Source organism: Triticum urartu, chromosome 2A, assembly GCF_056163025.1.
Source record: "Triticum urartu cultivar PI428250 chromosome 2A, HENAU_Tu73, whole genome shotgun sequence".
In the NCBI taxonomy this organism is placed as follows: domain Eukaryota; kingdom Viridiplantae; phylum Streptophyta; class Magnoliopsida; order Poales; family Poaceae; genus Triticum; species Triticum urartu.
In genome coordinates this window covers 594,793,809-594,819,377 of record NC_141874.1, presented here as the reverse complement: position 1 = coordinate 594,819,377, position 25,569 = coordinate 594,793,809, and the positions used below count along the sequence as shown (strand labels likewise).

General features: G+C 44.6%; 1 protein-coding gene across 1 annotated transcript; it reads right to left on the bottom strand.

Moving 5' to 3' along the window:
* Positions 1–215: 215 nt before the first annotated feature.
* On the bottom strand, positions 216–4,171 carry LOC125539030 (Remorin family protein). The gene is made up of 5 exons (XM_048702390.2): positions 3,666–4,171; positions 1,488–1,559; positions 1,319–1,406; positions 841–922; positions 216–685 (listed from the first exon to the last, which is right to left on the bottom strand). Exons 1-5 carry the CDS (start codon positions 3,853–3,855, stop codon positions 485–487), a joined length of 633 nt encoding a protein of 210 aa, XP_048558347.1. The 5' UTR covers positions 3,856–4,171; the 3' UTR covers positions 216–484.
* Positions 4,172–25,569: the final 21,398 nt, after the last annotated feature.

The window sequence follows — 25,569 nt, the reverse complement described above, 5'->3', positions numbered from 1 at the left end:
TTATGCGACCGATTTTGTTGACGGTACTTGTTCGTCTAGTACTGAACAATACTGCCCATTTAATAAACTGTTTTTCAGTTATCCCAAATTGATGTAATTCACAACAAGTTTGTTCCCGCCTGATGAAATCAACATGATAGCCATATAGCCTTATAGGTGCAAACGGAATGGATTCAACCAGAGCAGCGGGAGAAAACAACATCAGCACCAGGATGAGACCAAAAAGCGACTGCTTTAATGTCAACAGTAGTAACAAATGTGACTTTCTTAACTACACATAAGAATGTTGCTTGTCAAGCATCAAAGATGTACACAACCGAGCACCTGTCCTGGGAGCAATGTGTATATACAGAGACGGCAGACTTTACACACGAGGCACACTACACACTTGGGAGGGATGAAAGAAACAAGGAAGGAAGCAAGCAAGCACGGATCAACACTTCATTCACTCTTGCTCCATTTGTGAAACAGGAACGTTTTTGCTTCAGGCCCCGAAGCATCCCATGACTTTCTTGGGAGAGTTGCCGGTGGCGCGGTACTTGGCGGCCATCTCCTCGGCCTTGAGGAGTTCCTCCCCTTTCTTTGCCTCGACCATCGCTCTCTTCTCTTCAGCCTCCTTGTGAATCATTGCCGCCTTGTTCTTCATCTTCTCGGCGTATTCCGCCTTCTTCTTTTCCAATTGCTCCTGAATGTGTGCACAGTTACAAGATTTAGTTTGCGGGATGGCATACCAAGAGAGAGCGCAATGTTCAGAATTGCAGATGGATATTCACAACTGTACAGTAATGGGTTTCATCCTTTGATGTAATAATATGCAAAGAATGGTAACGACGAAAGTACCTCAATCTTCTTCAGTTGAGCTTCTATGTTTGCTTTCTTGGTGTTCTCCCATGAGAGAATAGCGGATACCTTTTTAGTAGCCCTGTGACATTGATGCGAAAATTTTATATTAATGAATGTATTCAACAACATAAACAACATAGTTTACTTATAAGTATACAACTTCTTCATTTTCTTCAAAATGACATAGCTTCTTTCATGATATCTGTTGGTAGTTGCGCTGTAGGTGTTCTTATTATTGTTTGAATTAGACGGGTTGACATATCCTCAGTATCTAGGAGTAAGACTAGACATATTACTAAGATGAAGCTTTATATAGGTTCTGTTTCCTAGTTGAAACCATTAAAGTGGCTAAAGGGCCCCTTTGAGATATGTACATGCACATCCAAAATAACAGATTAGTGATAAATCTACCATACAATTAAAAAAGCATACTAGCTAATTTATGAATGGATGAATATGAATAGGAGTAATATACTTGTTCTCAGCCTTTGTCTTCTCATTCTCCTCCCATGCTTTAATTAAAGAGTTCCTCTTCTCACTTTCCACCCTTGCAAGAGCGAGGTCTGCATAGCGAGTTTTCAGGTAGTTTGTTAGCATAGTTGTACTCTATGATAAGAGGAGAAGTCAAATTATTCAGTAATTACCTCTGTCATTTGAGCCGCCGTGTGCAGCCTTCTCGTCTGTGGGTTTCTCAGCAACAGGTTCATCTGCAACCTCTGGTAAGCAGAAAATGTAGAAGTATCTTATGAGCCAGAGTTGATGCGTTATTATTTGATATGCGAGTAATTAAGCAGCAAGAAGCTAGCATATGTCTGTACAATGTTAACTGATTTTTAATACCCACTCGTGTCGCGAGCATTACGTAATCCATACTTGAGAAGTTAACTTCCATCGCGTCCATCGCTACTAAGATCTTATATGATGATGACTTGTATAGGACTTACCTTATTATCTGAACTTGTCCATCCACAAACGCAAACAGAGTAGGATAGAAAGCTACTTACAGTCCTTCTGGATAAAGGAATGGCTAACAATGTCATCATACACTAAACTTTCCGCATCCAATGCACAGTTTTATGAATATCCTTGACTCACACTCCAGCATGGTCATAATTCTGAGGACTACTAGGTGCAAACTTACTAGTCTCTACTCTTATAAAAAACAGAGTTGGTGATGATGGTGTGCCTGCCATCCTACAATATAGGCCGTCCGATTTATATCTGACGGATAGGAAGGAAACTATGGCAATTTTACAAAAAGATACCCACACCCCTATCCACATTTGCAAATAAGGCTTTTCCTCGTTCATCCTTTTCTCTCACAAGATAAACTACTCATACAAATGCATCTTGATGTTCCGTGCAGCGCACGGGCATCTTGCTAGTATGGTTAAAAGCTTGTCGCTAATTAGCCCTGCAGTTTCTTCCAATTTTGCTATTTACTCGCATTGTGTTTGGTTTTTTCGAGGGTAGGGGAGCATGCCGTGATTGAGTGCCAAACCAGAGAAGAACTATCATAGACAGGTATACTTACTTCATGTTTATCCATTTCATAACAGTAATACGGTCCCACCATATGTTGAATTTCCATGGGATCAACCTATAGACATGGTAGTGCATCTATCATCTATGATGACTTAGAGCAGCAACAGAAAAACCGAACGATCTTTTCCAACTATGCAAGCAACTGAACTAGTGAACATTTATAGCATAGTAGTGCATCTATCATCTATGATGACTTAGAGCAGCAACAGAAAGCAACTGCCTGCCTGTCCCAAACTACAATATGTCATTCTTAAATACAATAGCTTTATTCCTACCAAAAGAAGATATGAGAGTTGTTTTTTGTAGCATGATTCCTCGGTTAGTGAGTGCGCGCCTACTGGTTTTATCTGTTCTAAACCAACTACTAGTGCAACACTAACTTCATGTGGCTTTTGTTTCTGTTTGGTTCCTTTTCCCTGAGCACACCATTTTGGACACTTTCTAGGGTGTTAAAGTGAAGCTGAGATTCCTCCAAAAAAGGAAATTGGGATGGATAAGGGTGGGAGGAAGAGAGAAGGGAGAGCAGATGGAGTGAGAGGACAAAGGGATATGGGGGAGTGAGGAATTCAGGAAAGTTCCAATAACTATCTTTTCTCAGTTCCAACCCAAAATATTTTGGCAGACATATTTTCAGTGAAGCTACACATGGCCAGCATCACCTATCTATGTTGTCCTAAGACGCTCTCTATTCTGTTTCATCCAAAACTCAGCAGCACTTCAGGTTCGAAAAAAAAATCTGCGGCACCATGGTTGAATCCACTGCTTTTTCATAACAAAATCATTTAGAACTTAGGAAAAAAATTCAGACAAACATTTGGGATATTTGTCAGAGCTGTTTGCGGCACCAACCAAGTGTTGATATATTTCGCAAGCAGGCAATTCAGGGAAGAATAACATAGGCGAAAGCGTCCCAAAGTGGCCAAACCACAAACCAAATAACAATTGCAGCTAACACGTAACTAAAATTATCGAATTAATCATACTCTAGGCTAGGTGTTACAACGGGAGCAATAATCATGTCATGCCAGGAAAAGTGAGGAGAGGAAGGGAAAGAAAAAGCAAGGCAAATAATATCCCAGGATCATGGGTACCACAACCTAGTACTACAACTACTGTTCATCTCCTAGTAATAACACAGGAGAAAGTTGCTCGCTCCTACTAGATCCTAGTCGTAGCACGCCCACCCCTCTTTCCATCATTCAACCATGCCGAAACAAGAGCAAATTTGACTGAAACGGGAGCAAGAAACAGCGGAAAGCAAGCGGCGGGTGACTCACTCTCGACGACGACGAGGGCCTTGGAGTCATCGGCGGGGGGCTTCTCCTCCTCGGCGGCCGGCTCGGGCGCCGGGATGACGGCCTTCTCCTCGGTGACGTCCTTGGCGGGGGCCTCGGGCTCCGCGGCAGGGACGGCCTCCGGCTCCGGCGCCGCCTCCACCTCCACCTTCTTGGGCTCCTCGGCGGCCATGGATGGTGCTGCTAGCTCTCTGTACGTGGTACGTCTGGTGGTGGGCGAGCTGGGCTTAGCTGGGCTGTTGCTGTTGGCGCAGCTGTTGGTGTCGCGGGACTGTGGGAGAGGGAGAGGGTGGGGGCGTACTAATAAGAGCAGAGGCAGAGGACGGCAGCGGATGAATGGCTGGCTGGACTATCGATCGGATTGTGTCGACGTGCGGTGTCTGGACAAAGCCGGAGCTGGCGCGGGGCGACGTGGTAGAGTGTATTTTCAGGAGCACTGGAGCAGCAGCAGCCTGCCAATGGGGGGACGGCGTGTTTCTCACGAAAGAGGGCCTCGGATTCCGCTGAATTGGGCAACTGGGCTCCTGCCTGCTTCCCCGGTCCAGGCCCGGTTTTATAGCCCCGGATGGCAATATCATACTCCCTCTCCTCCTTTTTAGTTTGCATATAAAATTTGTCTAAAGTCAAGCCTCGTAAAATTTGACCAACTTTATAGAAAAAAAATACCAACATTCATAATATGAAATCAATATCAGTAAATGTGTCATGACTTAAATTTTCATATTGTATAACTTTAGCACGGTAGATGATGATATTTTTTCATATAAATATGGTCAAACTTTATGAAATACAAGTTCAAATAATTTTCATATACAGAGTAAAAAGGACCGAAGGGAGTATGTACAATCTTGCTGTAGTTGGTAGGTTGGGTGGTGCTGCCGGCTTCGGCATGACAGTATGGGGTGAAGTGATATGCGGTCGATGCATAGCTTGGCAGCGTCGTCGTCTAGCTATATTCACGGCAAAGTTTGCTCTCGAAATCTGAAGTTATTACGTCTCGCGTGCACAGAATTGTGCACATCAATCCATCTCGAATCAGTCCAGTTTGCATGGTTTTTACTACACCTTTTTTTAGTTTGAGATGAGACAAGCATGGTTCTGTCTCACAACTACTCTCTTCGTTTAGAATTACTTGTCGCAGAAATAAATGTATCTAGATATATTTTAGTTTTAGATACATCCATATTTGAGACAAATAATTCCGAAAGGAGGGAGTAGTACGTAGCAGCTACTAGTCCGAAAATACCCGAGCTTGGAAGGGGCAGGTGGGGAAATAAGCGGGTGTCCATGTCCGGATGGAGTGGCTGAGGTCACATAGTGCGTGTCGCAAGCGAGCGTTGCGAAACTGGGCCGGGTACGAAACCCATGAGCGGTACGTGACGGCGACATGGCGCATGGCGGGGAGCAGGCCAGGGGCCCTCGATGCTCGATCGACCCCGCGGCCAGCGCGGTGCATCCCAGCGCGATTGCGCTTGCGCGGTGACCCGCCAGCGGGCGGAGCGCGCGAATCCCGTGAGCCAGCTCGCGAGCGCGCGCGGCTAGCGCGACGGCCGGTGCGCGTCCGCGCGCGCCAACGGCATCGCCGCGGCGCTTTGCAGTTCAGACTGTTTTTCACAGCATCGCCCAGCCGGCCGGCTCCCCTCCCTGTGGCCTACGGCGCTACGCGTGGCGGGAGCGGGCGGCGCACGTGGTGTGGTGTACCACCGGCCGGCGTCAAGGTGGACGGTGACATGGGATGAGGAGTGCGAGGACGGAGGAGGACCATGGATGCCGGTTTCTTTCTTTCCTTGCAACTTTTTCTTAATTAAACCATATAATATCGGCGATGGATTTAAAGGCACTGGCTGACCAGCGATGCTACACTTACGGACCGCAGGCACACGAAATCATCTACGGGAGGAGGTGGAATCACACGGTTGGTGCTCAGCTTTTTTCTCGTCGGAAATTGTGGCTCACATTGTTTTCTAGTGCTGCCACAGCTGTCCGTAGCTCTCCTTTCCGTGAAAACTGGCTGACTCACCGACTAGACAATTGGCTGGCGTTGGGCGATCCGTGGAGCTTTCATTGTGGCGTCCCCAGCTGTGATTGCCTTGACGCGCCCGTCCTGCTGCAGCTGCCGACTGGGCGTGGACGGCAAGGAAGGACCGACCAGACCTGGCCGTTACGGCCGTTTCCCGCGGAACCTGGGCACGCGCGGCGCGGCTGCATGTGGCCGTATGTTGCGGGCGGTCGACAGGTGTACTCGTACCTGAGTAGTACTCCTACTTCCAGCACCGGAAATTGCACGGGTTTCGGGCGGTGGCCGACGTATCGGGGTAATCCGCGGTTTCGTCCTCGCGGTAGCCCTGTGCTCAACGGAGTTTCTATGTAGGAGTACGTGTTAGGCCAACTCCATCACGTGATTTCAAGCGGACGTTCGTTTGGTCCGAATTCTGTCCGTTTGGTTAGGGTGATGGGGTCGTGTCCGGGTCTGTTTTGGGATGAGGTGGCCGTGCGCCTAGCGCGCAGACGCATCCCGGCCACATCCTGTCCGCGTACATTTTTCTTTGTAAGTCCTTCACTTTTTTTCATCATTAATTTTTGGTACATGAAAAATATATCGACTAGTAAAGCAAGATCAAAGAAAACAAAAACCATAAGAATACATTTTAGAAGATACACAACTTCCATAACTGCTCCCTTGAGTTGGGTTAGGGCCTTCTCGATGCACTCATTGTTGATCTGTGGAGGAGACTCGACCTGTCATCCTCCTTTCTTCTTCAAGGCAGAAGTCGATGTTGCTTCCTCACACCTAATCTCGTGTCTAGCCTCTAATCTAGCAACAAGTGCATTTGTCTTATTTACAGCCTCTATGCTAGCTAAAAGTGCACGAAAACATGTATTAAATTTCGCTCTATCAATATATCAATGTACTCATCTTCCCAATACCAAAACTTACATCCATGCTACACAATAAAATTTAAAGTTAGCACAACTAGTTAAATCTAGAGCACAAACCGAAGCTAAAAAGAGCACATACCCCATCGTTTAAGCACTTGATGAACACCCATCCGGGATGTTCCGGAGTTGTAGACACACGGCGCACGACCATCCTTGGACAGTGGTCGCACTTAATGAGTGGCAATGGTGCGCAGACGAGTTTTTGGGCAAGTACCGAGCCCGGTCGACCGCCATTCGTGTATCTGTCGGCGGACCACCGACAGTGCAGATCCGAGCGGCTAGAGGAGGAGCCACTGCCTGCATGTGGCCTTGCGGCCCTGCCAGGGCCTTCCGGCGAGGTGCCCGACCAGCCCATGGCGCGGCCCGGCCTCCCATAGCCGGGCGAACTCAAGACCGACTGGATCCGCCCCAAATTTGGCCGGCGGGTGCACAAACCAGGTGGTCGTGGTTGGGTGGCTCGGTGGTGCTGAGGGGAAGGGGCTGGGCGAGCGCGCGTCCGAACTGCACGGCTGCAATGGCAGCGGCGGCGACGGCAGCGAGGGGAAGAGTGAGGAAGAGTGGATGAGGGTGTGGCCGGAGGGAGGGAGGGGGCGGATAAAAAAAGGCCCGCCCTATGCCATCGACGGGCGGGCCAGGGGAGGACACGCGCAGACGGCCCGCGTGTCCGCGTGGCGCCCGTTTCACCCCAAAAGCGGCGCAAACTTGGGCCGCGGATGGGTCGAAAGCGGACACAGAACGGACAAAAGTCCATTTGCTCCCGCGTGCTGGGCCGTCTGATTTGTCCGTTTTACCCCAAACGGTGAAGGAAATATGCCCTAGAGGCAATAATAAAGTTATTATTTATTTCCTTACATCATGATAAATGTTTATTATTCATGCTAGAATTGTATTAACCGGAAACATAATACATGTGTGAATACATAGACAAACAGAGCGTCACTAGTATGCATCTACTTGACTAGCTCGTTAATCAAAGATGGTTATGTTTCCTAACCATGGACAAAGAGTTGTTATTTGATTAACGGGATCACATCATTAGGTGAATGATCTGATTAACATGACCCATTCCATTAGCTTAGCACCCGATCGTTTAGTATGTTGCTATTGCTTTCTTCATGACTTATACATGTTCCTATGACTATGAGATTATGCAACTCCCGTTTGCCGGAGGAACACTTTGTGTGCTACCAAACGTCACAACGTAACTGGCTGATTATAAAGGTGCTCTACAGGTGTCTCCAAAGGTACATGTTGGGTTGGCGTATTTCGAGATTAGGATTTGTCACTTCGATTGTCGAAGAGGTATCTCTGGACCCTCTCGGTAATGCACATCACATAAGCCTTGCAAGCATTGCAACTAATGAGTTAGTTGTGAGATGATGTATTACGGAACGAGTAAAGAGACTTGCCGGTAATGAGATTGAACTAGGTATTGAGATACCGACGATCGAATCTCGGGCAAGTAACATACCGATGACAAAGGGAACAACGTATGTTCTTATGCGGTCTGACCGATAAAAGATCTTCGTAGAATATGTAGGAGCCAATATGAGCATCCAGGTTCCGCTATTGGTTATTGACCGAAGACGTGTCTCGGTCATGTCTACATTGTTCTCGAACCCGTAGGGTCCGCACGCTTAAGGTTTCGATGAGAGTTATATTATGAGTTTATGCATTTTGATGTACCGAAGTTTGTTTGGAGTCCCGGATGTGATCACGGACATGACGAGGAGTCTCGAAATGGTCGAGACATAAAGATTGATATATTGGAAGCCTATATTTGGATATCGGAAGTGTTCCGGGTGAAATCGGGATTTTTTCGGAGTACCGGGAGGTTACCGGAACCCCCCGGAAGGTATATGGGCCTTAGTGGGCTTTAGTGGAAGAGAGGAAAGGTGGCCAGGGCTGGGCCGCGCGCCCCTCCCCCCTAGTCCGAATAGGACAAGGAGAGGGGGGCGGCGCCCCCCCTTCCTTCTTTCTCTCCTCTTTCCCCCTCCCGAATCCTATTCCAACTAGGAAAGGAGGGGAATCCTACTCCCGGTGGGAGTAGGACTCCTCCTGGCGCGCCCTCCTCCTGGCCGGCCGCACCCCCCCTTTGATCCTTTATATACGGGGGCAGGAGGCACCCCTAGACACACAAGTTGATCCACGTGATCATATTCTTAGCCGTGTGCGGTGCCCCCTTCCACCATAATCCTCGATAATATTGTAGCGGTGCTTAGGGGAAGCCCTGCGACGATAGAACATCAAGATCGTCACCACGCCGTCGTGCTGACGGAACTCTTCCCCGACACTTTGCTGGATCGGAGTCCGGGGATCGTCATCGAGCTGAACGTGTGCTAAAACTCGAAGGTGTCGTAGTTTCGGTACTTGATCGGTCGGGCCGTGAAGACGTACGACTACATCAACCGTGTTGTGCTAACGCTTCCGCTGTCGGTCTACAAGGGTACGTAGATCACACTCTCCCCTCTCGTTGCTATGCATCACCATGATCTTGCGTGTGCGTAGGAAATTTTTTAAAATTACTACGTTCCCCAACAGTGGCATCCGAGCCTAGGTTTTATGTGTTGATGTTATTTGCACGAGTAGAACACAAGTGAGTTGTGGGCGGTATAAGTCATACTGCTTACCAGCATGTCATACTTTGGTTCGGCGGTATTGTTGGACGAAGCGGCCCGGACCGACATTACGCGTACGCTTACGCGAGACCGGTTCTCCCGACGTGCTTTGCACAAAGGTGGCTAGCGGGTGACAGTTTCTCCAACTTTAGTTGAACCGAGTGTGGCTACGCCCGGTCCTTGCGAAGGTTAAAACAGCACCAACTTGACAAACTATCGTTGTGGTTTTGATGCGTAGGTAAGATTGGTTCTTGCTTAAGCCCGTAGCAGCCACGTAAAACTTGCAACAACAAAGTAGAGGACGTCTAACTTGTTTTTGCAGGGCATGTTGTGATGTGATATGGTCAAGACATGATGCTAAATTTTATTGTATGAGATGATCATGTTTTGTAACCGAGTTATCGGCAACTGGCAGGAGCCATATGGTTGTCGCTTTATTGTATGCAATGCAATCGCGCTGTAATGCTTTACTTTATCACTAAGCGGTAGCGATAGTCGTGGAAGCATAAAATTGGCGAGACGACAACGATGCTACGATGGAGATCAAGTTGTCGCGCCGGTGACGATGGTGCTTCGAAGATGGAGATCACAAGCACAAGATGATGATGGCCATATCATATCACTTATATTGATTACATGTGATGTTTATCTTTTATGCATCTTATCTTGCTTTGATTGACGGTAGCATTATAAGATGATCTCTCACTAATTATCAAGAAGTGTTCTCCCTGAGTATGCACCATTGCGAAAGTTCTTCGTGCTAAGACACCACGTGATGATCGGGTGTGATAGGCTCTACGTTCAAATACAACGGGTGCAAAACAGTTGCACACGCGGAATACTCAGGTTATACTTGACGAGCTAAGCATATACAGATATGGCCTCGGAACACGGAGACCTAAAGGTCAAGCGTGAATCATATAGTAGATATGATCAACATAGTGATGTTCACCAATGAAACTACTCCATCTCACGTGATGATCGGACATGGTTTAGTTGATTTGGATCACGTAATCACTTAGAGGATTAGAGGGATGTCTATCTAAGTGGGAGTTCTTTAAGTAATATGATTAATCGAACCTAAATTTATCATGAACTTAGTACCTGATAAGTATCTTGCTTATTTATGTTTGATTGTAGATAGATGGCCCATGCTATTGTTCCGTTGAATTTTAATGCGTTCCTTGAGAAAGCAAAGTTGAAAGATGATGGTAGCAATTATACGGAATGGGTCCGTAACTTGAGGATTATCATCATTGCTGCACAGAAGAATTACGTCCTGGAAGCACCGCTGGGTGCCAGGCCTGCTGCTGGAGCAACACCAGATGTTATGAACGTCTGGCAGAGCAAAGCTGATGACTACTCGATAGTTCAGTGTGCCATGCTTTACGGCTTAGAATCGGGACTTCAACGACGTTTTGAACGTCATGGAGCATATGAGATGTTCAAGGAGTTGAAGTTAATATTTCAAGCAAATGCCCGGATTGAGAGATATGAAGTCTCCAATAAGTTCTATAGCTGCAAGATGGAGGAGAACAGTTTTGTCAGTGAGCATATACTCAAAATGTCTGGGTATAATAATCACTTGATTCAGATGGGAGTTAATCTTCCAGATGATTGCGTCATTGACAGAATTCTCCAATCACTGCCACCAAGCTACAAGAGCTTCGTGATGAACTATAATATGCAATGGATGAATAAGACTATTCCCAAGCTCTTCGCAATGCTAAAAGCTGCGGAGGTAGAAATCAAAAAGGAGCATCAAGTGTTGATGGTCAACAAGACCACTAGTTTCAAGAAAAAGGGCAAAGAGAAGAAGAAGGGGAACTTCAAAAAGAACAGCAAGCAAGTTGCTACTCAAGAGAAGAAACCCAAACCTGGACCTAACCCTGAAACTGAGTGCTTCTACTGCAAGCAGACTGGTCACTGGAAGCGGAACTGCCCCAAATATTTGGCGGATAAGAAGGATGGCAAGGTGAACAAAGGTATATGTGATATACATGTTATTGATGTGTACCTTACTAATGCTCGCAGTAGCACCTGGGTATTTGATACTGTTTCTGTTGCTAATATTTGCAACTCGAAACAGGGACTACGGATTAAGCGAAGATTGGCTAAGGACGAGGTGACGATGCGCGTGGGAAATGGTTCCAAAGTCGATGTGATCGCAGTCAGCACGCTACCTCTACATCTACCTTCGGGATTAGTATTAGACCTAAATAATTGTTATTTGGTGCCAGCGTTAAGCATGAACATTATATCTGGATCTTGTTTGATGCGAGACGGTTATTCATTTAAATTAGAGAATAATGGTTGTTCTATTTACATGAGTAATATCTTTTATGGTCATGCACCCTTAAAGAGTGGTCTATTCTTATTAAATCTCGATAGTAGTGACACACATATTCATAGTGTTGAAGCCAAAAGATGCAGAGTTGATAATGATAGTGCAACTTATTTGTGGCACTGCCGTTTGGGTCATATCGGTATAAAGCGCATGAAGAAACTCCATACTGATGGGCTTTTGGAACCACTTGATTATGAATCACTTCGTACTTGCGAACCGTGTCTTATGGGTAAGATGACAAAAACACCATTCTCCGGTACTATGGAGAGAGCAACAGATTTGTTAGAAATCATACATACAGATGTATGTGGTCCGATGAATGTTGAGGCTCGTGGCGGATATCGTTATTTTCTCACCTTCACAGATGACTTAAGCAGATATGGGTATATCTACTTAATGAAACACAAGTCTGAAACGTTTGAAAAGTTCAAAGAATTTCAGAGTGAAGTTGAAAATCATCGTAACAAGAAAATAAAATTCCTACGATCTGATCGTGGAGGAGAATATTTGATTTATGAGTTTGGTGTACATTTGAAACAATGTGGAATAGTTTCGCAACTCACGCCACCCGGAACACCATAGCATAATGGTGTGTCCGAACGTCGTAATCGTACTTTACTAGATATGGTGCGATCTATGATGTCTCTTACTGATTTACCGCTGTCGTTTTGGGGATACGCTCTAGAGACGGCCGCATTCACGTTAAATAGGGCACCACCAAAATCCGTTGAGACGACGCCTTATGAACTGTGGTTTGGCAAGAAACCAAAGTTATCGTTTCTGAAAGTTTGGGGCTGCGATGCTTATGTGAAAAAGCTTCAACCTGATAAGCTCGAACCCAAATCGGAGAAATGTGTCTTCATAGGATATCCAAAGGAAACTATTGGATATACTTTCTATCACAGATCCAAAGGCAAGACTTTTGTTGCTAAATTCGGAAACTTTCTGGAGAAGGAGTTTCTCTCGAAAGAAGTGAGTGGGAGGAAAGTAGAACTTGACGAGGTAACTGTACCTACTCCCTTATTGGAAAGTAGTACATCACAGAAACCTATTTCTGTGACACCTACACCAATTAGTGAGGAAGCTAATGATAATGATCATGAAACTTCAGAACAAGATACTACTGAACCTCATAGATCAACCAGAGTGAGATCCACGCCAGAGTGGTACGGTAACCTGTTCTAGAAGTCATGCTACTAGATCATGATGAACCTACAAACTATGAAGAAGCGATGGTGAGCCCAGATTCCGCAAAATGGCTTGAAGCCATGAAATCTGAGATGGGATCCATGTATGAGAACAAAGTATGGACTTTGGTTGACTTGCCCAATGATCGGCAAGCAATTGAGAATAAATGGATCTTCAAGAAGAAGACTGACGCTGACGGTAATATTACTGTCTACAAAGCTCGACTTGTTGCAAAAGGTTTTCGGCAAGTTCAAGGGATTGACTACGATGAAACCTTCTCACCCGTAGCGATGCTTAAGTCTGTCCGAATCATGTTAGCAATTGCCGCATTTTATGATTATGAAATTTGGCAGATGGATGTAAAAACTGCACTCCTGAATGGATTTCTGGAAGAAGAGTTGTATATGATGCAACCAGAAGGTTTTGTCGATCCAAAGGGAGCTAACAAAGTGTGCAAGCTCCAGCGATCCATTTATGGACTGGTGCAAGCCTCTCGGAGTTGGAATAAACGCTTTGATAGTGTGATCAAAGCATTTGGTTTTATACAGACTTTTGGAGAAGCCTGTATTTACAAGAAAGTGAGTGGGAGCTCTGTAGCATTTCTGATATTATATGTGGATGACATATTACTAATTGGAAATGATATAGAATTTCTGGATAGCATAAAGGGATACTTGAATAAGAGTTTTTCAATGAAAGACCTCGGTGAAGCTGCTTACATATTAGGCATTAAGATCTATAGAGATATATCAAAACGCTTAATTGGACTTTCACAAAGCAGATACCTTGACAAAGTTTTGAAGAAGTTCAAAATGGATCAAGCAAAGAAAGGGTTCTTGCCTGTGTTACAAGGTGTGAAGTTGAGTAAGACTCAATGCCCGACCACTGCAGAAGATAGAGAGAAAATGAAAGATGTTCCCTATGCTTCAGCCATAGGCTCTATCATGTATGCAATGCTGTGTACCACACCTGATGTGTGCCTTGCTATAAGTCTAGCAGGGAGGTACCAAAGTAATCCAGGAGTGGATCACTGGACAGCGGTCAAGAACATCCTGAAATACCTGAAAAGGACTAAGGGTATGTTTCTCATTTATGGAGGTGACAAAGAGCTCATCGTAAATGGTTACGTTGATGCGAGCTTTGACACTGATCGGACGATTCTAAATCGCAAACCGGATACGTGTTTACATTAAACGGTGGAGCTGTCAGTTGGTGCAGTTCTAAACAAAGCGTCGTGGCGGGATCTACGTGTGAAGCGGAATACATAGCTGCTTCGGAAGCAGCAAATGAAGGAGTCTGGATGAAGGATTTCATATCCGATCTAGGTGTCATACCTAGTGCATCGGGTTCAATGAAAATCTTTTGTGACAATACTGGTGCAATTGCCTTGGCAAAGGAATCCAGATTTCACAAGAGAACCAAGCACATCAAGAGACGCTTCAATTCCATCCGGGATCTAGTCCAGGTGGGAGACATAGAGATTTGCAAGATACATACGGATCTGAATGTAGCAGACCCGTTGACTAAGCCTCTTCCACGAGCAAAACATGATCAGCACCAAGGCTCCATGGGTGTTAGAATCATTACTGTGTAATCTAGATTATTGACTCTAGTGCAAGTGGGAGACTGAAGGAAATATGCCCTAGAGGCAATAATAAAGTTATTATTTATTTCCTTATATCATGATAAATGTTTATTATTCATGCTAGAATTGTATTAACCGGAAACATAATACATGTGTGAATACATAGACAAATAGAGTGTCACTAGTATGCCTCTACTTGACTAGCTCGTTAATCAAAGATGGTTATGTTTCCTAACCATGGACAAAGAGTTGTTATTTGATTAACGGGATCACATCATTAGGTGAATGATCTAATTGACATGACCCATTCCATTAGCTTAGCACCCGATCGTTTAGTATGTTGCTATTGCTTTCTTCATGACTTATACATGTTCCTATGACTATGAGATTACGCAACTCCCGTTTGCCGGAGGAACACTTTGTGTGCTACCAAATGTCACAACGTAACTGGGTGATTATAAAGGTGCTCTACAGGTGTCTCCAAAGGTACATGTTGGGTTGGCGTATTTCGAGATTAGGATTTGTCACTTCGATTGTCGAAGAGGTATCTCTGGGCCCTCTCGGTAATGCACATCACATAAGCCTTGCAAGCATTGCAACTAATGAGTTAGTTGTGAGATGATGTATTACGGAATGAGTAAAGAGACTTGCCCGTAACGAGATTGAATTAGGTATTGAGATACCGACGATCGAATCTCGGGCAAGTAACATACCAATGACAAAGGGAACAACGTATGTTGTTATGCGGTCTGACCGATAAAAGATCTTCGTAGAATATGTAGGAGCCAATATGAGCATCCAGGTTCCGCTATTGGTTATTGACCGAAGACGTGTCTCGGTCATGTCTACATTGTTCTCGAACCCGTAGGGTCCGCACGCTTAAGGTTTCGATGACAGTTATATTATGAGTTTATGCATTTTGATGTACCGAAGTTTGTTCGGAGTCCCGGATGTGATCACGGACATGACGAGGAGTCTCGAAATGGTCGAGACATAAAGATTGATATATTGGAAGCCTATATTTGGATATCGAAAGTGTTCCGGGTGAAATCGGGATTTTTTCGGAGTACCGGGAGGTTACCGGAACCCCCCGGGAGGTATATGGGCCTTAGTGGGCTTTAATGTAAGAGTGGAGAGGTGGCCATGGCTGGGCCGCGTGCCCCTCCCCCCCTAGTCCGAATAGGACAAGGAGAGGGGGGCGGCGCCCCCTTCCTTCTCTCTCTCCTCTTTCCCCCTCCCGAATCCTATTCCAACTAGGAAAGGGGGGAATCCTACTCCCGGTGGGAGTAGGACTCCTCCTGGCGCGCCCTCCTCCTGGCCGGCCGCACCCCCCCCCCTTGATCCTTTATATACGGGGGCAGGGGGCACCCCTAGACACACAAGTTGATCCACGTGATCATATTCTTAGCCGTGTGCGGTGCCTCCTTCCACCATAATCCTGGATAATATTGTAGCGGTGCTTAGGCGAAGCCCTGCGACGGTAGAACATCAAGATCGTCACCACGCCGTCGTGCTGACGGAACTCTTCCCCGACACTTTGCTGGATCGGAGTCCGAGGATCGTCATCGAGCTGAACGTGTGCTAAAACTCGGAGGTGCCGTAGTTTCGGTGCTTGATCGGTCGGGCCGTGAAGACGTACGACTACATCAACCGCGTTGTGCTAACGCTTCCGCTGTCGGTCTACAAGGGTACGTAGATCACACTCTCCCCTCTCGTTGCTATGCATCACCATGATCTTGCGTGTGCGTAGGAAATTTTTTGAAATTACTACGTTCCCCAACAAACGGACGGGGCCGGACAGGATGGGGTCGCGCGGTGGAGTTGGCCTTAGAGCATCTACAACGTAGGGCACCCTGAACTCGTCTCAAAACATCCGGACGGATGGCCCGGTCATTGAGAGGTCACTTAAATGGGACTCAACGTCCGGGTTAGCTGGCAAACTTCATATCCAGCCCAAATATGTGGCTGTTACGGGGCGTCCGAGAGTGTCTGCCACATCGGAATTGGACCACGCTGGCCCATCTGACCCCACATATATTCCTGTTCATCCTTTCATCAAATCAAACCCTAGCCACTTCACTCCACTCCCCTCCATCACCCAAACTGCCGCCCGGCGATCTCTGTCCTTCTCCGGAATGGCACTCCGTGGGCATGCCCGGTGCAGCCTTCAAATCTTCCCTTCCGCATCACCGGTTCGGTGTGCCCGCCGTGGGAAGGAAAGGATAAGGGCGACGGAGGCCCGCCTCGCTGTCGACATGGTGTCGGCGGAGGCGGCTGATGCGGCGGCGTGGGTGGCCGCAGAGGAGGAAAAGCCATCACCCGATAGCAGAATCAGGCGGTCTGTGGCATGGTCGGACTACCACCCAAGGAGGAGAGGGAGGACAGCGGGTCGGACAGCGACGGCGACGAGTAGATCCGGCTCGATCCCAACTGCGTCTTCGACCGGTACTTTCGCGAGAAGGACGACAATGGCACCGGGAAGGGCAAGGGCAGCCGTGGATAATCTCCTCCACCACAGCCAAACATGCCAAATTTTGGTAATCCAATGGCATGTTATGTTGTAGTAGCCGGACAATATGTGTAATGCGTCGTTTACGTAGTTGCATGAGTTTGTATGGATTTGAGGTATGCTAAATGAGGTGGCCGGTTGTGAGAAGGGAAATTTAAGGCTTGACCACTAAGTGTCCGTGAACACGCTCGACCGCATCTGTGGGTGTTTGAGGGTTCAAATTTGCCAAGTCCTCTTACCCCATAGCTTCAGAGAAAAATAGGTTATAAACATTGTACGTTGTGAAGATTTTTTTTCAAAAAATTAGCAATGACCACACAAATTCTTAGGGCTGGCTTAGTGCGGGTGTTTGCAAAGACATTAATCCGGATATTTGGTCCCGAGTACCCCCGAGCTCCCAATGAGGACAAAAAAATGGCGATGAACGAAGCAAGAGGATAGTGGGCATGCTTGGGAATGTGGATTGCACGCGTTGGAACTGGAAGAACTATCCAAAGCCTTGCGCTAGGCAGTACACCGGACATCAATGCAAACCAACTATTGTACTCGAAGCCATTTTTTCACATGACTTGTCGATTTGGCATTGCTTCTTTGGGTTGCCGGGGTCTCTCAATAATATCAGTGTATTGCATAGGCCACAACTTTTTGCGCAGTTTACTGGTGAAAATGCTTCGGCTTGCAACTACGCGGTCAATAAATATGATTATACCATGGGTATTATCTTGCCGGCGGTATTTATCCTTGGTGGGCAACATTTGTGAAGAAAATTAGTAAGTTGGTAGGAGAAAAACAAACTATTTTTTTGCCCAAGCACAAGAAGCATGCCGAAAAGATATTGAAAGGGCATTTGATGTGTTGCAAGCTCGGTTTGCCACTGTTTGAGGTCCTGCTTGCTTTTGGGATAAGAAATCCCTCTCAAATACCATGACTGCATGTATAATTCTACACAATATGATCATCGAGAATGAGAGAGATTTAAACTTGGAGTCTTTCTGTGACAATATTGGTAGCCATGTCAAGCCTACCAGAAACCTATTGAAATCAATGCATTTATTCAGACCTACCGGCAGATTGAAGACCATGACAAACACCAGCAGCTCCGCAATGATCTCATTAAGCATCAATAGCAATTGTATAAGCAGTAGACTCTCATTTTATTAATTTGATCTATTGTTTTCATGTGTGATTTGAACATTTTTTTAATTTCAGACAATTTGTTATTGTAATACTTTTTGAACCATTTGTTATTTGGATTGGAACATTTGTTGTATTTGAGATGATAATTTTATTATACGATGTTAAAACATTTAGCTTTCATATGTATTGTTGTTTTTATTTGATTTTATATGTCTAATTCATGATTTGCAGTGTCGAGCAGAACCGACCCCGTCCCGTACTGCAAATCCATTATACTGCAAATCCTCGTATTCTGTCTTCTTACACCAGTCCAAGTACACTTGTCAGTGTATACATGTCTTGGTCACATATACTACCTCGAGCGTGTCTCGTTGATTGACATTTTCGCTACACGTGGTTTCTTTTTGGAGGGAAAGCCACAGTAGTCGTAGCTACTACTACCTTCGTACTGGTTTATTGGTCCTTATTGTAATCTATATCAAATTTTAATCATAAATTTAACTAACAAAATGTTCATGCATATCATAAAAATTTATATCATTAAAAACTATGTTCGAATACAAATCCAACAATATAATTTATGTTGGCATGCACTATCATTTTGTCAGTTAGATCTTCGGTCAAAATTGAGCATAAATTATATAGGGGACTAATAAAGATGGACGGAGATAGTACTCCACAGGTACATAGGACTCATTTCCTACACAAAATTTGTTGCTATGCCATGTCCTGCCGGCGTTTCTCATTTTCTATCTTGCCGCCACAGAAACTCCGTCATCCTCGTGAAAGAAAATCATAAAAATTCGAAGCTGTCAAACCGTTTGCGATCGGATGCTACAGGAACCTAAATAACTAAACCAAAGATTCTAACAGCTGAGCAACTAAATCCTCTAATTGTTGAATATAAGGCAACTGTCCAAAGCATATAGCATTGGACTTAGCAGGGAAATGGACAGGAACAGAAGATGCTTTGCTGGTGAGGGCAGGCAGCCACAGCTACCATGCCGTCCAATTATTGGCAACGGCCAGGATTATCGCCCTACAACCAAGTGGATCTTACTTGGCGCTCTGCGTTACGTCGTGCGCACGTATGTACCTCGAGTAGTCGGGATTATACAAACAGCTTTGCTGAAACACATCTACTCCCTCCATTTCGAATTACTTGTCGCAGATATGGATGTATCTAGATGTATTATAGTTCTAGATACATCCATTTCTGTGACGAATAATTTAGAACGAAAGGAGTAGATGTGATGTAGACAAACCCTTATACAAAAATCTACTTGTTTTTTGTTTGAAAATTTGTGATACTCCTTTCGTAAAGTGATCTAAATGCTCTTATATTTCATTACGATGAGAGTACATACTGTCAGAGTCATGTCATCTCATTTTCATTTTCACACCGTTCAATCAGACTGGACTGACAGTGGCTAGTAAAAACAAGTTACTGCATGAAAACAAAAGGAGGAATATAACGTCGTAAGACATGCTAGGACGTACTGTTTTCTCTCTTCAGCATAACATTCTACATTTCTACTGCTTCTGAATCAGCCTAATTCTAGCATCCTCTATGAGACTGAGGAAGACGGTCGAGTCATGCAAGCTGTGTGCGGGCAGAGGTTTTAAAATCGTGCGTCGACGTCGCCGCTGGCCCCTGGGGCGTTGGACGCATCGCGGGATATCGAGTTCGAAAGCGACGCGTGTCTCAAATGTAGAAATCCACCAATTCCGTCCATCTCATGCTCCTGTTCATTCCTTTCCACCCACATATGCACATATGTTTGTATATTGGATGAATTCCATATATGCCATTCAAAACTTGTCCGTACCCCCATCTGCCATTGCCAATTTTCCTCTGTCAAATATGCCATCGAAAATTTGCACCGCGTACAGATATGCCACTATGGCCAGTTTGACTGTTAGTTGACCGTCAAGTGAAAGGTGAAAAGACAATTTTGCCCCTGACCTACATTGTAGTAATAGAGCGACACTGCAGCGTTTGATGCACTGTAGCGCCCACTTTTAAAAAAATGTGAATATCTGTACCGCCCACTTTTTTCAAATTTTGTTGACTTAAAAAAAATTGTTCGCAATATGGGACGGAGCCTGCTGTAGCAACAATTACTGTAGCACGCGATTTTTTTAAAACTGTGCCACCTAGTTTTTCCAAATTTTGTTCACTTTAAAAAAAATTGTTGGCAACACAGGCTCCGTCGCAGTAATTTCACTTTTAAGAAATATGTTATTAAAAATTGTTCGCAATATAGAAGGACACATTTTTAAAAAAAAAATCATGCGCTACAGTAATTGTTACTACAGTACGTCGCCCGCTGCACTAGTTGTTCCAGTAGTGGACGTGAAAGTATTCTGCGCAGTGCATCGAACGCTACAGTACTGGATCGATAAAGTTGGTGCTGCAGTGCACAAGAACGCCCAGGGGCAAAATCGTCTTTTCACCTTTCACTTGACAGTCAACTAACGGTCAAACTGACTATAGTGGCATATCTGTACGCGGTGCAAATTTTCGGTGGCATATTTGACAGAGGGAAATTTCCAATGGCATATACGGATACGGACAAGTTTTGAGTGGCATAGGAATTCACCCTCGTATATTTTTCTCCTTCCATTCAGATTAACGAGGCGATGCGCTCCAGACGTTGCAGCCACAAGCAACCGCTGTTCGGATTAGGCTCTAGTATACTTCATGCCCCCGAATCCCTGTGAGCTTATCTTATGCTTTGATGGCTTTGCTGGCCTTGATTAACTAATGAGGTTTTGGAGGCGAGTGAGGGTTGTTTTCAGCTGCGCTGCGCACCACCTGGGCCAACCTGTTCTGGCACCTTCTCAAGATTTTTCCTCTCAGCCGTTCCATCATTCATCGCGACTAGCAAAGCGACGCAAAAATGTTTATAAAACTGCACACTTCCGTGTGTGGGCTAGCTACATCATATTCATGCACTGCTTTTTCCTTGATAAAGATGCCTGCGTGCTTTGTCTTTGGACAAGGAAGGGGTTTAGACTTTAGAAATGGAGCGATGATCTGTATGGAAGGAAGCAATCCAACGGCACCTGGAAACGCATTATTCCTGGCGCCAGCACGCTGTGTGTGTGGGCGGATGAGTTGCTGTAGATTCTGCCAACACGGACGCATTATACGTAGAGAATCTTGTAGTTGGACCGACGCAGCAGCAGCGGAGGTATGTACGTATGCATCATGAACGAGCATGTATTCTGAAATATTTGTTGTTTCGTAGGTCCGCCTGCGGTACACGCATCGCTATTGACAGATCAAACTCTGGCGTTTGGTGCAACAGTGCGTCAGCCAGATTACTGTTCATCGATCGATCGGGATCGTGTGCACGGATAGATCTTGGTGTTTATTGGCCGGGTTCACCGCATGTGGCGTATGTCGCGTGAGTAGGGCTTCACATGCGGTCGACAAAACGGCGGGTTTTCCTGATGACGTTTCTGGCGCTGGTTACTGGCGCGAATGAGACGCAGACAATTCCCTCCTTTCTCTGCTTTATGTTGCATTTGTTTCCTTCACGGGATTGGGATAAGATCTTCGCAAGTCAAGGGGGCCAAGATCACGTTTTCGCTACGAGTCCCGGTCGAACGTGTGCTCCATGGCTGTGAAATCGCCACCTTTGCATCTACAGGAGCTTGCCGACGTGATCCAGTTCAGTCGAAGGGTGTATGAAAAGTGTTGAGGTTTTGTTTTGAGCGCTGCTATATGGACGACAAACCTGCAGCCGACTCATGCACGATCCCATGTGGCAGCTCAACAGCGTCCGTGCAGGCAGGAGGCAATTGTTTTTTTCTTTTTAGCACACATCAAGTTCACAAGCCAAACAAGGATATTTGCTGCGGCCCATTGGTCCAAACATGACAGCCGCTTTATTCCCTGCTTCATTTCTTTGGGGGTTTAATAAGCCGCAAGAAGTAATTAACCGAAATTACGAGGTGGACAGCTCCATGATTCTCAGCAGAAGTCGGCACCGTTCGATAATCGTGGAGCTGATGTAAACATGTCTGATGGACGATATTTTCGGTCTCATCAAACTGGATTTACCACTGAACTTGTACATCCTGGTGACAACACCGTATTGATTAGTATTGCAATAATAATAATAAGAGTCAATTACAGTGATGGTGTTAGAACTTGACGCAAATGGTCAGTTTAGTGCTACAAGTTGTAGCATACATTGAAATGGTGCAAAAACTTGGCTTCGATGTGCAAATATAGTGCTTATCTCGCTTGAATACGGAATCAACGCTCACTAGGCACATGGGGCCCGTTGCCAGCCACCGGACCGGGAGAAGGGGTGTGTGACTTGTTTTTCCAAAAATACCCTCGACATATATATTTTCAGAAAAAAATCTATTGATGTGGAGTTTATGTTATTTTACCTCTAAGACCAGTGGGACCCTCCTGTCGGGAGAGAGTGACAGTGAAAATTAAACTAAAAGTGTGGCTGCACAAAATCGAACAAAACGATCAGCACCCACCACGCTACCATGTCATAAGCAATCCAAATAATTCAAAAAAAATGTTCCCTTTGGATAAGCACATTATATGTACTTAACAACTATGCCTCTAGAACTTAAATGGGCTGCTGATACTGCGGCTCAATTTCCACTTTTTTTATTTTTTAAACGCAAGTAATAAAAATTACGTTCAAATATTTTTGTGCTACAAATATTAGACATACAAACAATGATTATTACACAAAAAACTAAATATAAATCCGTGTATTATGCCAAAAAATTATGTAGTTAATATGGAAAAATGTTTAATAAATAAAAAATATCACACGCTCAAGGCTTATATTTAAATTATTAAAAATCAATATTAATATCAACATTTTCAATTTTAAATTTTAAATAACTTTAATTATACAAACATTGAACTCTACAAATGTGTGAATGATTGAAATGTTTGTTCAACTAAAATAATTTTCTGAATTTTAATTTATTAATATTTCTTATTATTTTAAATCATACAATCTTTTTTCAACTCACAAATATTATTTTAAATGTATGATTACTTTCTATATAATACGTGAACAATTTTTAAAAATAAGTTTTTTCATTCGTATGTACAATATTTATGCACATAAGTATTCAAACTTTACTTTTGTTCTGAGATTGTAATTTACATACTTTTTACAAATAAAATAGAAAAAACTGAACTGGTGTAAAGTGGGCCGCAGTATCTGCAGCCCGTTGAAATTCCCCATGCTTCGAGGTTAAATACATAAGTAATCCCTCCGTCCCATAGTGTAGTGTCAAAAAGCGTCTTACATTATGGGACGGAGGGAGTACATGTCTGTTATCCATTCTATACACCGGAACATGAATTTTGGAATGGATCAGCCTGCATGCTTCTTACGTCTCGGTTGTGGGTTCAAGACCCAGGGTTGCATGTTTTATTTAATTTTCGCTCTCGCCTGACAGGTGGGACCCATTGTTCATAGAGGTGAAAAAAATGGCACCTCTCCCACGCCAACAGGTTCTTTTGTGAAAAAATTATATTTTTGAGGGTGTTTTTGGAAAAAAAAAACAAGTCACACACCCTCTTCTCCTGGTCCAGTGGCTGACTATGAGCCCCACGCGCCTAGTCAGCACCAGTTCTGTATGCAAAATGAGGTAAACACTGTATTTGCATGTCAAAGTTAAGTTTTTGCATCACTTTAATGTATGTCACAACTTCTATCATCAAAGTGACCGTTTGCACCAAGTTCTAACACCACCGATGAAATTGACTCTAATAATAACTCATATAAGAATTGAAATTATTTTCTGTTTGCATTGCTACCCTATTCATGAACTCATTGTTCATAGAGGTGCCTCTACGCCGATGATGCGACTGTACTCATTGCAATCATCAAGAAGGATATTGACAATCTCTCCATTTTGCTCGGTGCGTTTGGTGGCGTCACGGGCCTATGCACTAACTTTTAGAAGAGCTCGGTGGTACTAATTCGGTGCAAGGACCTTCACCTCGACACCATCCTCCAGAACTTCGTCGTTGCTCGTGCTTCTTTCCTGTTAAAATATCGGGGGCTACCTCTCTCGGTTTGGCAACTAAAAGTTTGGGATTTCCAGTTCCTCGTGGAGAAGGTGGTTGTCAAACTTGTTCTTTGGGATGGGCAAAATATCACCGCCGTCGGTCAGACTACCCTTGTGAAGTCGATCTGTGCTATCCTCACAACCCATCTACTTCATCATCCCACTCATAGTTCCACCGAGCATCCTTCACAATGTCAACAAGCTTGGGAGAGCTTTCCTTCGGGAGGAAACGTATATGACTACCGGCAAAGTGCAAAGTTAATTGGGAATCTGTATGTCGGGGAACCGAAAATGGTGGTCTTGGAGGTGCTAAACACGGAGAAATTTGCAAGGGCGCTTCGCGTGCGTTGGCTTTGGTTTGAACGGAAGGAGCCCACCAAGCTATGGGTTAGGTCCGGTAACCCATGCGACGGGATGGACAAAGATCTTTTCTATGCTTCCACGACCATCACCGTTGGCCACGATGCATGCACACCCTTTTGGGACTCCCCTGGGGTGCGGTACCGTAAACCAAGAGACATCGCACCGCTAATCTAGGACGCCTCCTCTCAGAAGAATTGGAACTTCGGAAAGCTCTCAAGGACGACACTTGGGTTGGAAAAATCAAGGTCACTCCCAATTTCACCTTCGAACACCTCAGGAAATTCATTGAGCTTTGGTCCACCATCCGCAACTTCCCTGTTGAGGTGCATGCCGAAGAAGACATTATGTGAAAACATACCGAGAGCAGAATATACACTTCCAAGTCCGCCTATTTGGCCCATTTCTTCAGCATCATCCACTCCCCCATGGAGCATGTGGTGTGGAGGGCTTGGACTCTGCCCAAGGTCAAAATTTTCGCTTGGTTGACCATGTAAAATGTTTAGATACTGAAAACAAATTACAAGTTTACTATTTTTCATCAGTTTTAAAATATTCGTGAGAATTCACCAATTTTAAAAAATATCAGAAGTTAAAAAAAATAACTAGGAAAAATACATAAAACAGTTAGAGGAAAACAAACAAGGAAAAAGAGATAATAATTGCGTCCAGTTGGCTAGCCATCCGCTACCTCCATGTTTTTGATTCCTCAACATTCAGTCTCATTGAGCGTCAAACAGGGAATATGGTGATGCTAAACATCCTTTTTTTTCTTTTGAGAATTTCCTTTTTAGTAGCTTTTGAGAATTTTCTATACATCGCTTATAGCGATCCGCAGTATAGCATTGCCTGCCGTTCTTCGTCAATGGGCCAGACCCAGCAGGACGGTTTTATTATCAATATTCCCTTCTGGCCTTTCACATTTGTTTTAACCTTTCTCTGTTTTGAGAAATGTTCTAAAATTTTCTTTTTTTGAATAATTTTGTAAAAACTGTTCAATGCATATTTATAAAAAAACATTAATACTAGAATATTTGAGTCATTTGTTTAAAAAGTATCGATCATGCATTCCAAAATTCATTTATCATATTGATAATGAATATCTATATTATTAAGAAGAGTTCATGTAT